Below are 15,509 nucleotides of genomic sequence, written 5' to 3' on the forward strand. Positions count from 1 at the left end.
CAAATGGCCTTATTTATAGGTAAATAGCAGAGGTGACATAGTCTTCTGTTTACTTACGTGCTTTTCCTGTACCCTGCAGAAAAAGCCTGGGTCATTGGGCATTTCTTCATATTTTGAACATAGTTTGCTGTCTGTCAAGTTTTATGAAGAAGTTTCGTTTGGCTGTGTTCCAATAACTTGAACTAGGAAGGTATAAAGAAAATTTTATTTTCAATGGATTTCACAGTGGAGAAAGGATTACTGTGGAGTTTGCCCTAGGTTAATTTATCACAAAATAACATGGAGATTGAGATGTTAATAGTAACTGAATTTTTTTGAAGAGCATGTTTTATGAAAGTACAGCCAGTGTCATTTTTGTGTTTCTTTTCAAGGATAAATTTGTTAACATTGAATGTGTTCTTTGTGTGGTTAAAAACACTGGGAAACTGTGCTCCTTTGAGTAGAATGCATTCTCACACTAATCATCAATTGAAGAACTGTTTGCAATTTTATCTAATTTGGGTTCTAAAATTGAAGAGCTACTAAATTTTTCTTATTTGATTGCTTTTTTTACTCCAGCAACCCACAGTGGACCTTCAGGACAACCTTAAAACTTTACCATTGGACTTGTAAACTTAAACTTGCAACACCATCTTCTGACATATTTGTATCTTGTTTTTCGTCTAGTTTTGCACTCAGTTGATTCTACAGAATCAATTGCTGATTAAAAGAACTTCAATGATAGACTGGCTTATGTATACTTAGTGACTTCATTCTTGATTATCGTAATGGGCTATGAGTCTTCACTTTTGAAATTACATAGCTTTATTTTTTAACTAGAGGCCAAGTGCACAAATTCGTGCTCCAGTGGGGTCCCTCGGCCTGGCCTGCGGGATCGGGCCGAAACTGGCTCTCCAACATCCCCTGAGGGGTCCCAGATTGCGAGAGGGCGCAGGCCAGGCCGAGGGACCCCACCACCTATGCATGATTGGGACTGGGGAGGGACCGTGGGAGGGCTCCAGGGCATGCCCAGACTATCTCACTCAGTCCCGATCGGCCAGACCCCAGCAAAAAGCGAACCTACCAGTTGGAGCATCTACCCCCTGGTAGTCAGTGCACCTCATAGCGACTGGTCGACCAGTCAACTGTCTGTCCCTTGGTGGTCAGTGCACGTCATAGCGAGCGGTTGAACGTCCTTAGCATATCATTAGCATTATGATATGCTTTGATTGGTTGAACGGACGACTGGACACTGAGCATATTAGGCTTTTAGTGTATAGGATAGGATGCTTGGAAAACTAAGAGAGGCATCTAAGCAGCGGTTCGTACATTCCTTGCCCCCATTTCTATAGGTCTCTTCTCTAACCATTTTTGCCTAGATTACCGTAGTGACCTCTTTGCTTAGCCTCCCGGCATCCAAATGCTTTCCATTACCCCATTTTATGGAGAAATGTCAGATTAATCTTTTAAAATTAGTTTTTATGATGTTACTCCCTAATGGATTAGAGCCCAACTTGTCGGTGTTCCATAAAGACTCACTGGCGACTGGACTAGTTGTGCTTTTTCACCTCCTTACTCCTTTCCTATGTCAATACCAGCCTTTTTTATTGGTGGACACCTGCCCCAATTGTTTTCATTTCTAGCTTTGCTCTTTATGGAAAGCCCTTTTCACTGTCTTCTCACTCTCAATCTCCCCTCCATCCCCCAGCCCCCTTTAAGGCATTCCTCGACCTGACCTATCTCAGGTTATTGTTCCTTTCTTCATCTGTAGTGGATTGTCAAGTTTAACATTCTGTACCATACTATTAGTGTGTTTACTCTAAAACGCTCTGTAACTGTATCAGTTTGACTCCTGGTAGTTTTTATTTTTAATCATTTCTTTCAGGGCAAAGAAGTCTTTTACTACTTTCATTATTCCAGTAGTGGCTAATGCAGGCTATTCAAGTAATAGTGTTTACATCAGTAAGTACTTGAGATGCTGAAACTTTTAAATTTTTTCAGTAGCCAGAAAAGTAGTATTGGTCTTCAGATGTAGGAGAGAAGATTAAATTAGATCATATTGTCCAAGCCTAAGTAATGTCATCCTTATTGGAAGGACATTAGATACAACTATAAACAGTGCTTATGAAAAGTAGTTAATAACTTGGCAAAATATTTTTAAAAAATTTGTTAATTTTTCCCTGGCCGGTTTGACTCAGTGTATAGAGCGTTGGTCTGTGGACTGAAGGGTCCCAGGTTCCATTGCAGTCAAGGGTACATGCCCAGGTTGTGAGCTCTGACTCCAGTAGGGGGCGTGCAGGAGGCAGCCGATCAATGATTCTCTCTCATTATTGATATTTCTCTCTCCCCCCCCTTCCTTCCTCTCTGAAATCAACAAAAATATAAAAAATAAAATAATTTAAAAATAAAATAAAATATAATAATTCCCCCTTAAAAAATAAAAAAAAATTGTTAATTTTATGTATGGCATAATTGTAATTATGAAAAAGAAAAGAAACTGTCCCCCCCCCCCCTTTTTTTTTTAGAGGGCCAGAATAGATTTTAACCAAAAAGATATTTAGTTAGGAACCTATAAGTATGGGCATTTGTTTTCAGTAGTAATTATCTTGCCACATAAGCTAAAAAAATTTTTTTTAAACAAATGGATTAGTGACATTTTTAAAAATTGATTTTTTTTTAGAGAGAGGAAGGGAGAAAAAGAGAGAGAGAGAAACATTGATATGAGGGTGAAATGGATTGGCTGCCTCTTGCACATTCCCATATCGGGGATCTAGCCTACAACCCTTTTTAAAAAATATATTTTTATTGAGTTCAGAGAGGAAGGGCGAGGGAGAGAGAGATAGAAACATCAGTGATGAGAGACAATCATTGATTGGCTGCCTCCTGCACACCTCCTACTGGGCATCAAGCCTGCAACCCGGGCATATGCCCTTGATTGGAATTGAACCGGGGACCCTTCAGTCCACAGGCGGATACTCTATCCAATGAGCAAAACTGGCTAGGGCCATGGTCGGCAAACTGCGGCTCGAGAGCCACATGCGGCTCTTTGGCCCCTTGAGTGTGGCTCTTCCTAAGCCTTAGGAGTACCCTAATTAAGTTAATAACAATGTATCTACCTATATAGTTTAAATTTAAAAAATTTGGCTCTCAAAAGAAATTTCAATCGTTGTACTGTTGATATTTGGCTCTGTTGACTAATGAGTTTGCCGACCACTGGTAGGGCAACCCCCAACCTTTTGGTGCATGGATGACACCCAACTAACTTAACCACACCAGCCAGGGCTAGGCTAAAAATTTTAAGAAGTAATTACTAGATGCAGATTGTGATGCTGCCTAGTAGAGAAATGTGAAAAAATTATAGCAAATGTTGATTCTAGAAATTTTTTTGGTGATTTGAAATAAAACAAAAATGTAATAGTAACATTTAAAAATAATCTTGCCCAGTCCAGTGTGGCTCAGTAAATAGAGCATTGGCCCACACACCAAAGGATCTCAGATTGAATTCCTAGTCAAGACACGTACCTGGGTTACAGGTTGGATCCCCGGCCTCTGTCGGGGTGGGTGCAAGAGGCAACTTCTCTCATATTGGTGTCTGTCTGTCTCTGCCTCCCTCTCTCTGAAGATCAATGGGAAAAATATCCTTGGGTGAGGATTAACTAAAAAAACAAAACAAAACAAAAAAACCATCTTTAGCCCTGGCCTGTGTGGCTCAGTTGGTTGGAAGTGTTATCCCATAAATTGAAAGTTGGCGGGTTCGATTCCCAGTCAGGGCACATGCCTGGGTTGTGGGCTTGATCCCCAGTAGGGAGTGTGCAGGAGGCAGCTGATCAGTGATTCTCTTCATTGATGTTTCTATCTCTCCCTCCCCCTTCCTCTCTGAAATCAATAAAAATGTATTAAAAAAAAAAGGGCAGGGCAATTCCTTAATTAGTAGATATATGAATAGGAAGTGAGAATTTAAATCATATTCCTTAAATGGAAAGAAGGTGAAAACTAAAACACCATCTTTATTTATATAATTAGTTATTTTTAATTTAAAAAATATCTGGGTAGAAAAATATAAAAATAACTGGCTAATGATTAAACTATTGAACATTTCCTTATTTAAGTGATAGTTTGCAAAGTAGATTGGAAGTTATCTGCTTTCTTAAGAATATTTGAAACAGTGTGGCTCAGTGGTTGAGTGTTGGCCCATGAACCAGGAGGTCACCGGTTTGATTCCTGGTCAGGGCACATGCCCTGTTGCGAGCTTGATCCCCAGTAGGAAGCGTGCAGGAGGTTCCTCTCATTGGTGTTTCTATCTCTCCATCCCCCTCCCTCCCCCAACCCTCTAAAATCAATAATGACATATTTAAAAAAATACTTGAAACATGTTATGAGTTCTTCCCTTAAAATTGCCATTAACTTTTGTCACTTAAAAATTAAGGTGAAGTGAAATGTGTCTACTTAAGAGAACGTGTCTTATTTATTTGTAGAGAATTCTGTATCACCATCATCTAAGTTTTTATTTATTAGAAAATCAGTTCCAAATCATAATAAAAGTAGATTTTGTAACAAGTCATCCATAATCCCATCACACTAACCTAGTTCAGTTTTTATTTTTCTTCCTGATCTTGATCTAAAGGGGAAAGAGGTATGATGAGAAGCATTATTTACATGTATATTTTACTTTTAAAATTTAATGTTATTTTACAAATATTGCATGTCATTATTATTTTTAAAATATATTTTTATTGATTTTGGAGAGGAAGGGAGAGGGAGAGATAGAAACATCAATGATGAGAGAGAATCATTGATCAGCTGCCTCCTGCATGCCCCCTACTGGGGATCGAGCCTTCAACCCAGGCATGTGCCCTTGATCGGAATCGAACCTGGGACCCTTAGTCCGCAGGCCGATGCTCTATCCACTGAGTCAAACCAGCTGGGCTCCATATCATTATTATGGCTATTTTGGGTGAGCTTACATAGTACTTGGCAGCTGTCTATTGAACATTTACTTTGCTCCCAGTTTTTTTGCTCTTTTATGTTGAATGTAGAGTTTTTTTCTTTTGACTTTTTTGTCATTGAGATAAATTCTCAGGAATGAACATGATTCTTGATGTATATATTTTCTGATATAAAAAGAATTGTGACATTGAATGGATATACCTTTTCTTTAAGCCTTCTAAATTATACTTTAAAAAATGTTTTTATTGATTTTAGAAAGAGGAAGGGTAAGGGATAAAGAGATACAAACATAGATTGGCTGCGTCTTGCACGCCCCCTACTGGGGATTGAGCCCTCAACCTGGGCATGTGTCCTAACCAGGAATCAATCCTGTGACCTCTTGGTTTATGGGTTGATGCTCAACCACTGAGCCACACCGGCCAGGCTAAATTATACTTTTACATTTAAATTGGTTTTGGTTAAAGCTTTAGTAATTATTTGAGTGTAGTTCATAGTATTTGTGAAAGCACTTTGTACACTATCTTACTTGATTTCACAACAAGCCTCTATGGCAGTGGTTCTCAACCTTCCTAATGCCGCGACCCTTTAATACAGTTCCTCATGTTGTGGTGACCCCCAGCTTCATTGTTACAAATTGAACATAATTAAAGCATGGTGATTAATCACAAAAACAATATGTAATTATATGTGTGTTTTCCGATGGTCTTAGGCGACCCCTGTGAAAAGGGCATTCGACCCCCAAAGGGTTGTGACCCACAGGTTGAGAACCGCTGCTCTATGGTATGGAGGGCTAGGTAAATCCCCTAAGGACATTAAGGTTTTGAGAAGGAATTTCTGAAAATTTTCACACATCACAGCTCTGACTAGAACATGTGACTGTCAGCAGAAACCAGTACAACTATTTCAGTCAGTTCTGAGCTCTCCTTTTTCTGAGTTAATATCTAATTCTTTTAATGTAATGAGATAGTTACTAAGAAATTAAAAATGGGGCGGGGGAGGGAGGTGTCGGTCTATATCTTACCAGCTAGTTAAAATATCAGGTATTTGACTTGATGATTGGCTACATTCCAATGAAAGGAAGCTTGTGTTGGAAGTTTTCATTGCCATAACATGATCAGACCTGAGCATGGCTGCAGGGCTGTAGCTTTCCTGTGAATAGTATTCCTTAAGAAGCCACATTTCTGCTGAGGGACAGCTTTATGCAATCTATGTTGAGTCTATAAGCAGTGACCTAATATTTTATGCCTCTTGAGCAGAGTACTTGTTGGAATGTGCATTTAGTGTTGAGACCATTTGAAAACTTCATTGATACTTCCTTATGCAAATATTAGTGATGGTATGGTCAAAACGCCCAGTCTTTAATAATCATCCTGTCTCTTAGTTTCTGCAAAGCTGTGGTCATGGTTCTTCTTGTAGTGTTTTGTGAGTGTTCTCAATTTTATGGGATTTGCACTGAAGTGGGCTGGGTGATGCTGTGCTGGGCACATGGGAGCATTTCATTGGCTAGTCAGTAGTTTTATCAGTATTATTAAAGAACAAAGTACTAGTTTGTTTTTTAAATAATAATAGCTAATTTGTTGAATGGTTACTCTGCGTTTAGCATTATACATTTTACACTATCTCATTTAATGTTCATAACAGTTCATTTTATGGGTGAGAAAACTGAGGCATGGAGGGGTAAAATTCACACAGTTGGGATTTAAAACCGTTTAAAAAATGATTTCAGAGCACCTGTGTGCTTTACCACTATATGAGTCTTAAAATAAGAAGCCTAGAGGTTCTTGACATTCTCAGCCCTTAATTGTCTCTACCTCTGTTTAAAGGGCTCTTAGTAGGAGTTAATGTGATGATTGCGCAACTGTGGCTTTGTGTATGGTCTTTTTGTTACATGATAAAATAAAAAAGGTGTTTCTAATAAAAATTTAGAGGTTTCCCAAGCAGATAACAGTATTTGTAAACCAATGCTTGATTTCTGTTTTGTTCTCCAGAAGCCTCATGACTAAGCTTGCTTGATTTCTTCTTTAAGTCTTTTCTTTTACAAACCTATAGTTCAAGCTGGGGTAATAGTGTGTGTGTGTTTCTCCCAAAGATTTGAAAACAGAGGGGTGATTAGGAGTCCCATTTAATGGGATAATACAAAGAAGAGTACAAGGTCCTTCTGTTGCTGGGAGGATGTAGGCTCTCCCAAGTCTTGTTTCTCAGTAGGTCTTGAAAGGGCTTTAAATCTGCAAATCATAGATGATTGGATTATGAAATTAACCCCACGCTAACCAGAACTGCAAGAGACTAATGTAAGAAAACCATAATGTAGTTTACTAATTTATAAGGAGAAGTAATAACTCTCAAGTGGACAGGAGGATTGCTTCCAGTGATCAGCATGCTTGGCTACAGGAGGAAGCCAAGTTATTATAAAAAGTTTGCTTGGTAAGCAGATTTTGAGCCAGGGAAGTTACTTGGATGTTTTTAGTAGCTGCTGTAGTCAAGCTACTATCTAGCCTGTTGCATTAACTGCTTTTTATAAGGATAGAATTGTTTGTGCATCATATATAAAAACATGCCAACTGGATAATAATGCCTACATCTGACTACCTGGGTCTCCTTTGCTTTTGTTGGACCAATTCCTAATTCCCATTATCTTCCTTTAGAATTGTCAAATCTTTTAATCCTCTTTTTACCTAAATTTTTTTTAAAGTGAAGTTTGTAAACCTCTGCTGTGATCTTTTTTTGTTTTTTAAATATATTTTATTGATTTTTTACAGAGAGGAAGGGAGAGGGATAGAGAGTTAGAAGCATCGATGAAAGAGAACCATCATGAGAGAGAAACATCGACTAGCTGCCTCCTGCACACCCCTCACTGGGGATGTGCCCGCAACCCAGGTACATGCCCTTGATCGGAATCGAACCTGGGACCCTTCAGTCCGCAGGCCGACGCTCTATCCACTGAGCCAAACCGGTTAGGGCTGCTGTGTTCTTTTTTGTTCTGTCAAAGAGCAGTATTTATTTTCAAGTTCTTGATGGGGTAAGCATAACTCTCTTTTCAGCCACTAGTTGCACTTCAGTTTTTGGTAATTGAATTGAAGTGTGGTTTAAGTGAAGGTTTGGCAGCTCCTGGCATTTATGCCAGTGGGTTGGTGAATTCTAGGATGTTTTAGCCAGTGCTGTGGATGACATAACCTCCAGAAAGTTGCTGCTGAATTTGAAATAACAGTTGGATACTCAACATCACTTTGCTGTATAATTCAGTAGATTATAGTATAGCTCCTTTTACGATGATCAGATTTGAACAGTAATGTATTTTAGTTGACTCTTGAATATGTGATTGCTACTAACTGTCTGAGCTTAAACATCTGAGTTGATTTGATTTAGGAGAATATAAAAAAGCCATTCATTTTTAAAATAAGGGCTATTAGGGAGAACATGAAATGGAATGGATATAATTTTTTCCGAATTCAAAAGTACTTGGATTTTGGGTATTAGAACTAGAACAAGAAGTGCTTCTTGAAGTCAAACTCTTGAAGAAGTATTTTGAATATAAGAAAATACTATATATTGACAACTGTATCTGTTACCTATTGCTACATGACAAATTACCCCAAAATTTAGTGGCTTAAAACAACACAGGTTAAGCCTCACAGTTTCTGGAGGTCAAGAACCCAGTCATCGCTTGGCAAGAACCTCTATTTTAGAGTCCCTTGCGAGCTGCAGCCAGCCATCTCAAAGTCTGCCTCCAAGCTCACGCACATGGTTGATGTCAGGATTAAGTTCTTTACAAGTTGTTGGAGTGAGGGCCTCAATTCATAATGAATTGATGTCCAGTGGCCTCTCGTGATTCCAGCAGCTGGCTTCATCAAAGGGAGCATGCAAGATAGATGTGAGTAAGAGGGTAAGAGAGAGAAGTAGAAGCAAGACTGGTCAGTTTTTTATGACAACCTTGAGAGCGACAACCCATCACTTTTGCCTCATGTTATTCCTTAGAAGCAAGTCTCAAGGTCTAGCCCACAGTAAAGAGAAGGAGATTACCAGAGGAATCATTTCAAATGCTGCTTACCACACACCTGAGGAGTGGGGATGGGTATGTTTTGGACAAAAGAAAGAAATAGTAGGTTCCATGTAAGATCCAGAGACTGAAGAGGTTTGCTAAGTTTGCTTCTGTCTTTGCTCATGTACTTTGGTGCAGTACTTTTCCTTTCCTTTCCACTTGCAGGGCACTCTTGTAACCCATAATTTCTACCTTTTTTCTCCCAGAATCAGCATGCTGCCATCCTCTCTCCCACCTCCTTTTTCTTTATCTCTTACAGACTTGCCTTTTCAGTGCCTGCTGTTTTCATTGATAATAGTAATTGGATCTTCTTGTTGCCTCTCTGCCAAAGCATAAGGAGTTCTAGTACTTTTGGGGCTGTTCCTAGCATCTACTTAGGATTTATATTTATACCAATTGTTAATAGTGGGACATATGGCCTCTTGGTATCTGACTAGGGCCATTAGTTTTGATGTGTGTTCCTATGAGATTTGTTGCATTTATCCCTACTTTGAAATAGAATCTTCACTTTTTAGTACCTTTCTATGTTGTACTAGTATAGTTGTTTCCTTTGAGAGAATTTCATCTGGAAACAGCCTTGTTTATATGTTCACCTGCTTTTGCTAGCTTTGTGTTATGACATCCTGGCAAGCTACAGTGAAAGATGACAGGATTCCAGAAGCCATTTTTGAAGTCTTGAGTTCAAGGACTGCTACTCTCAGTAAGCAATTTGACCAACTATGGACAGATTATATTATTTTGCACATGGAGTTTGGTACTTACACAATCTTTTCCTTGAGGTTTGAATAAAGATTTTCCAATTTGTGTAGAAAGGGATGAGCACTATAATGAATATTTTTGATCACCTTTGCTCTCTTTCCACAAATTAACCAACTAGTGAGGTGTCCCTTATGCTGACATTCTTCTGGTACAGAGGAGAAGTTGATGGGAACTTCTCTTTGCTCACACTCCCTACAAAATAGAGGAGAAAAGTAAAAATGTTAGTTGGAAAGGGACAACCAATAGGGAAGTAAATTCTGTTTGTAATCTTCTGAGAGGGCATTTTTGAGACTAAAAGGAGAAGTTGTTTAAAAACAAGAATTCTTGAATTGTGCTTGAGTAGTTCTCATTAATTTGCAGTGTCCCTTCTGTGATTTATAGCTATTTTGCCTTGATGTAATGCCATTGAATACATTTATTGAGAACCTGCTATGTGGCAGGCATTGTGCTAGGCACTCATCAACAGAACTAATCATCCCAACAACCTGGAAAATATTTTCTTTATCAGTACAAAGAGATGAGGCACCCAGGACAGTTCAGTGATTTGTCCTAGGATACACATCCAAGTTGTCTGGTCTAAGGCTTCCTTATTCCACTACTTAGCTATTGTCTGGGCTCTTTCTCTTGTTTGTTCCTTCCCTGCTTCCCAAATCTCAAGTTAAGAGACTAGCTCTCTCATTGTTTCCCCCTAAGAATGAATCCAAGGGGCTCACTAGGAATTGACTGCTTATAACTACTTACCTTTAAGCAAATCTATGCTTCTGTGTATTAAAATGCCAGACCCAAATCTGTATTCTGTCATGATCTTGTTGGCTTAGAAATAAATTAGGACCTGAAGAGGAAAGTGTGGGAAACTGCTTTGGTCCAGGTAGTAGTAGCCCATGTCTATCAGATTTATAGAGCTAGATTAACTAGATTTAAAATATGCTGAGAAAGGTAGAATTTCTGTTTGGAAAGTTGAGATTTATTTTAGTGAGGGCAAAGTTGAGTTATTCCTCCATTATCATTGGGTTATGGGTTTTAAATCGGAAAGATAGACATTTATTATCGAGGAGAGCAAATGTTTTGTTCCTCCTGGGTTTTAACTCTGTACCTCTGAGACATTCAACTCTCCAGGTGTGCTCATTTATGCTCAAAAGCAGTGATTAAGTACTATCTCAAACACCTGAGTTTCTTGTCTGACTAGTAGCAGCTGAAATGAAAACATAATTAGAGGAAATAAAGAGGGACATTTTAGTAAGTAAAGCTGATGACCAGAATGAAGAATGATGGCATTCTAGTGGAATTTTATTTTGTAACTCTGGTCACGAATGCTTTGCTCTTGTGTAAAACTGTACTGTGTTTTGCTTGAAGGCTACTTTGCATTTCTTTGATTGAAGCTAGTTTAAAGTTCTCACATTATAAGTTTATGGCCAGTGATGCCTGCATTTCTACGAAGTATAGAATGTTTTGTGAAGTCACTTTAATGACATTACTAAGTATTGTTAAAATTAATTGAGGTTAGGAGGTTTTATGTCTCTTCCAGTAATGGGGAAAGACAGCTGTTCTGTCTTTCCAAAAATTTTGGAATAGGTTAATGATGTGGTTGGGAAGTTTTTTTTTGTTTGTGTTTTTCTTTCTGGTGATGAAAGTTTTTTAGTTAACAGAATCTCTGTATATAAAGGAGGTGGATTTTGCCTGTAGCATTCTGAGTAACTGTATGGTCAGTTAGTACACATGTGGGCAAAAGTGTTTTAGTAGTTGTAGGTATTTTTCTTTTTTCAATAAGAGACTTCTTAGCAAGCAGTTAGCTAATAGGTCTAATATGAGTCCCCTTCCCCCCTTTAAAAAATCTTGGCATAGGTTAAGTGAAAAATTCTAGATATTTAAGCTGAGCCTCTATTGTGATGGCCTGATCTGTGCAGGGCCCTCCCCACCTTCTACCCTTGCCATAGACCTCTCTGTGACTTTTGCCAAATGTACAGTAGTGTTCTGACCACAATCTGTATAGCCAGAACACTGTGACTAAAAACTTTCAGGGCACGTGAGCATCTTCAGTACCCTTGTCTAAAAGAAAGTGTTGACTGCTGTACTTTCATCCTTTATGAATTCTTTAAAAGCGTCTATTATTTTTAATTTGCAGCAGCTCTTGCCAGGTAAAAAGTTTTGGGAAACAGATGAATCCAGCAAAGATGGACCAAAAGGAATATTCCTGGGTGATCAATGGCGAGACAGTGCCTGGGGAACATCAGGTAATCTAGATCTAGCATCTGTACTGTGATTTATGCCTGTCTTAGAGCTCCTTTCCTCAGCAATTGGCAAGTCATAAATTGTACATCAGTGACATAAGCATGTCAAGCAGTGTCCTGTCCTGTAATATAATTACCATGAAGGAGCTTATGTGATATAATTTATTAAAGCGTAATTAAGCAAAATCAAATCTTCAGTATTTTATTGAAGTGCTAGCCACAGGGGAATGGTCTTATTTGAAATGACCATAATTTCAGCTATAACTTCTTGTTCTGTACTGCTGTCAGCATATGTAGAATTAGAAAATCCATGCCTGCCATTTGAAGTCATGCTTCTTTTACCTCCCCTTGCCCCCCTGCATAATGTGTATGGGATGATCTATCTGTGAATGTGGGTGAGGCCAAAATCAAGTCACTGGGCACAGATGCTCTTCTGACAGATTACCCTTGAAGAGGGATGGGGAGAACTTGTAGAGGCAGACACACTGACAGCAGAAAGAAATGATAGATCACAGGGAGGAAGGAGAAAGAAAATCCAAAAGCTGATGTGCTGTTATAGCACAATATAAGAATGGAAACTCAGATAACAGCAAGTCATCAGAAGAATCAAATTATGTTTAAAAAGGGCAGTAAAGTCATATTTTGTTTTAGTAATATCACCAATAAAATACATTAAAAAGAAATTCTACCACTTGAAAGGAGCAAACATTAATTTATTCACTTAGCTAGGAAAACCAGTTATGTGAACTGCTGTATTGCTCTGCTATCCTGGATATATGAGGGGTGTGTTCCGTTTTCTTAGTTATTTAGTATATTATACTTAGGGAAAAACACAATAGGAGGTTTTGGCTCAGCTGACCATGGCAGGTTTCCTGATTCCCAGTCATTGGTTTATCCTTGAGACATCACTCATAATTTGTTTGAGCCTCTGGCTGCACTGTATCATGCTTGTGTATCTTTTTTGTAGATCATTCAGTTTCCCAGCCAATCATGGTGCAGAGAAGACCTGGTCAGAGTTTCCATGTGAACAGTGAGGTCAATTCTGTACTGTCCCCACGGTCGGAGAGTGGGGGACTAGGCGTTAGCATGGTGGAGTATGTGTTGAGCTCATCCCCGGGAGATTCCTGTCTAAGAAAAGGAGGATTTGTAAGTTGGCTTGAGGAACTTGTTCCTATATCTCTCTTTTTTAACCCCCAAAACAAAACATGCCTGTTTAGTTTCCTTAGATATTCACACCACTAATTAGAGGGTATTATAAAAACACTTATTGAAATTAGTAGGGGATGTAAACCAAACTATTAAACATAGAGAAATGATATTTTTTTGGGACACATTGATAGCAATGTGAGGTAGGAATTGAAATCTAGATTTCAGTTCATTGGTCTATCAGAAAATACCATTTTTAGTTTAAAACAACAGAAGTACACAAGAGTAGGAATTTGAAAAAAGAAAGCCGAAACTGGTGTCAGTAGTGAATAGATTGGAAAGCAGTGATTTGTCAGCACCCAAGAACCCTTAAAATGGATCAGCTATGTAGGATCATTCTTGTTTTGCTAGCTAAGTTTTAATTATAGACCTTCTTTGAACAGCTATACTTCTCACACCCAGCCTGTCAGGAAATTAAAAATTCTGTTAATTCTATATCTGTAATTTTTTTGTGTCCATCACCATTGACCACTTTGATGCCAAATTTGAGTCAAAGCAGCTTGCCTGTATATAGTCTCTTTCCTTTTAAGTCTAAGCAGTCCTCCTCAGGCATTCTTGATAGCCTTTCTCAAAACTAGCCCTTTCTATGGCATCGACTTTCTAGATCTAGAAGTCTTAAGATGGAAACATTTGAGTCTTCCTCATCTCTGACTTCCACATCTGTGATAGGAAGGCCATGAGAGGCCCCATGACTCTGTTTCCCCTCCTTTTCCCCCAGGTCAGATTGTTTTGTACATTTTTAAAGCTCTCCCTGAAGTCCTTTTGGTCTAATAGTACTTGCTGGCAATAATTTAAGAAATCTTTTTTCCTTCAAATCATACTAATTTTTCCTCCATAACTATCTTTCTTTATCATACAGCATTTATTGTCAATATTTTTATTGGCATATATCTGTTGCTATGTGTCAGAGGCTTCGTCTTATTTCCCCCATTCCACTCGAAACTTCTTTAGAGTAACAGTAGTTTGTTTTTGGTGCAGCTTCAAGTGTCAAGTACAATTCTTTAATATGTTAGTGATATTAAATGAATGATTGTTGACTTGGTTGGCATGAAGAGAACCAGGTACACACGGAATTAGCTTTATTCTAGGCACATCTAAGGTGTTGCTTCAACATGGCCTAGGGCTTTTAATTTGTAGAAAAACCAGAAAAAAATGAAATGAACTTCTTTAAGAGACTGGTTTGGTTTTCTCTCAGCTCCACACTTAGAAGTTTGGTGTGAGGAATTTAGCCAGAAGGGGATCTCTTATAACAACTCATAGGAAGATCAAGGAACTAAACTGGGGCTTTTGTCTTAGTCTTGAGAACTAGCCATTCCGAAGCTGACTTGATTGTTTTTTGATACTGTAAAGACAGAGAGGTCAGATTTAGTGGCTTGTGGATCAGATAGGAAAAGACTTTTAATTTGAACCTTCCCAAGAGGCTGCTTGGGAAGAACAGGATCTACTCTTTGGATGTGGGGAATGGGATCAGGCAAAAATGATGATTTGCCTATTGTTCCATGGGAAGAATGGCGTTAACTACTTTTCTTCTTTCACCTTATCCCTAGCTTACCTCTTTTTTTTTTTTTGTCCTCATACATTTTTATCTCACGAACCCAGATTTCTCTAGGAAGTGCTGTCTATTCCTGCCTATAACTTTTAGTTATTTACTGTAGAAGAAAAGTTAGTGTTGTGTGTAGGTAAGTTGTTACTGTGGTAAACTGGAACCTTTGTTATGTGTGTGATCAGTTTTTAATTCTTGTGCATTATCCAAGGTGGCATGTGCCTAGGTTACTGTGAAGTTTGAAGGAGGTAGAAAAATAATTGAAATAAAGAGAAAGATAAAGCTCTGGGATTGAATTAATATTTTTGTCTGTTTTTCTCTTTTTGAACAATTGTTTCATTATTCTGTGACAAAGCTGTATCTTTTGCATTGTGTCTTGCATTTGTATTTATGAAGGCAACTGTCATCCTTTGTTGTCTTGGGAGGCTGATGGTTTTTAGTTCTTAAAATATTGTCACCAGAAGTTAAGACGTCAGGACAGAGTTCAGAAAATTGTACTCTAACAGTCAGATAATCTACTGAGCTGAGGTTTGCATTAGGATAAATGAAAATTCTGCACATCTGTGTTCCAGCTTCTTGTCAGAGGAAGGTCGTGGGTAATGAAATATTATTCCATATTTTGACGTGGGTGCCATCTAAAGCAGCGATCGCCAACAAGTGGTCCGAGGACTGGGTCCACTGGTGGTCCGTGAGGTCCGAAAGTTTGGCGACCACTGATCTAAAGGATGGTATAGCAGGGACTGATCAGTGACATCAAGCTACAACATTGGCATATTTAATAGTGGATGGATGCTTGAGGATCAGTGAA

At 38.5% G+C, this 15,509-nt stretch overlaps 1 protein-coding gene across 25 annotated transcripts in view; it reads left to right on the plus strand.

Moving 5' to 3' along the window:
• Positions 1-15,509, plus strand: part of PUM1 (pumilio RNA binding family member 1) — a 121,837-nt gene that overhangs the window by 35,284 nt on the left and 71,044 nt on the right. For 15 of the 25 annotated variants that reach the window (XR_002826296.1, XM_014468240.2, XM_014468242.2 and 12 more), the window contains 2 exons: positions 11,847-11,955; positions 12,920-13,098. The exons of 5 other annotated variants lie outside the window; for them this stretch is intronic. Coding sequence is in view for 19 of the 20 variants with exons in the window: in XM_014468240.2 (XP_014323726.1) it covers positions 11,847-11,955; positions 12,920-13,098 (288 nt within the window). In the remaining variant the exon portion in view is untranslated. The remainder of the gene's footprint in view (positions 1-11,846; positions 11,956-12,919; positions 13,099-15,509) is intronic. 5 more of the 25 variants (XM_014468249.2, XM_014468248.2, XM_023744240.1 and 2 more) reach the window with 3 other exon arrangements.

Source organism: Myotis lucifugus, unplaced genomic scaffold, assembly GCF_000147115.1.
Source record: "Myotis lucifugus unplaced genomic scaffold, Myoluc2.0 scaffold_438, whole genome shotgun sequence".
NCBI classification, from domain to species: Eukaryota; Metazoa; Chordata; class Mammalia; order Chiroptera; family Vespertilionidae; genus Myotis; species Myotis lucifugus.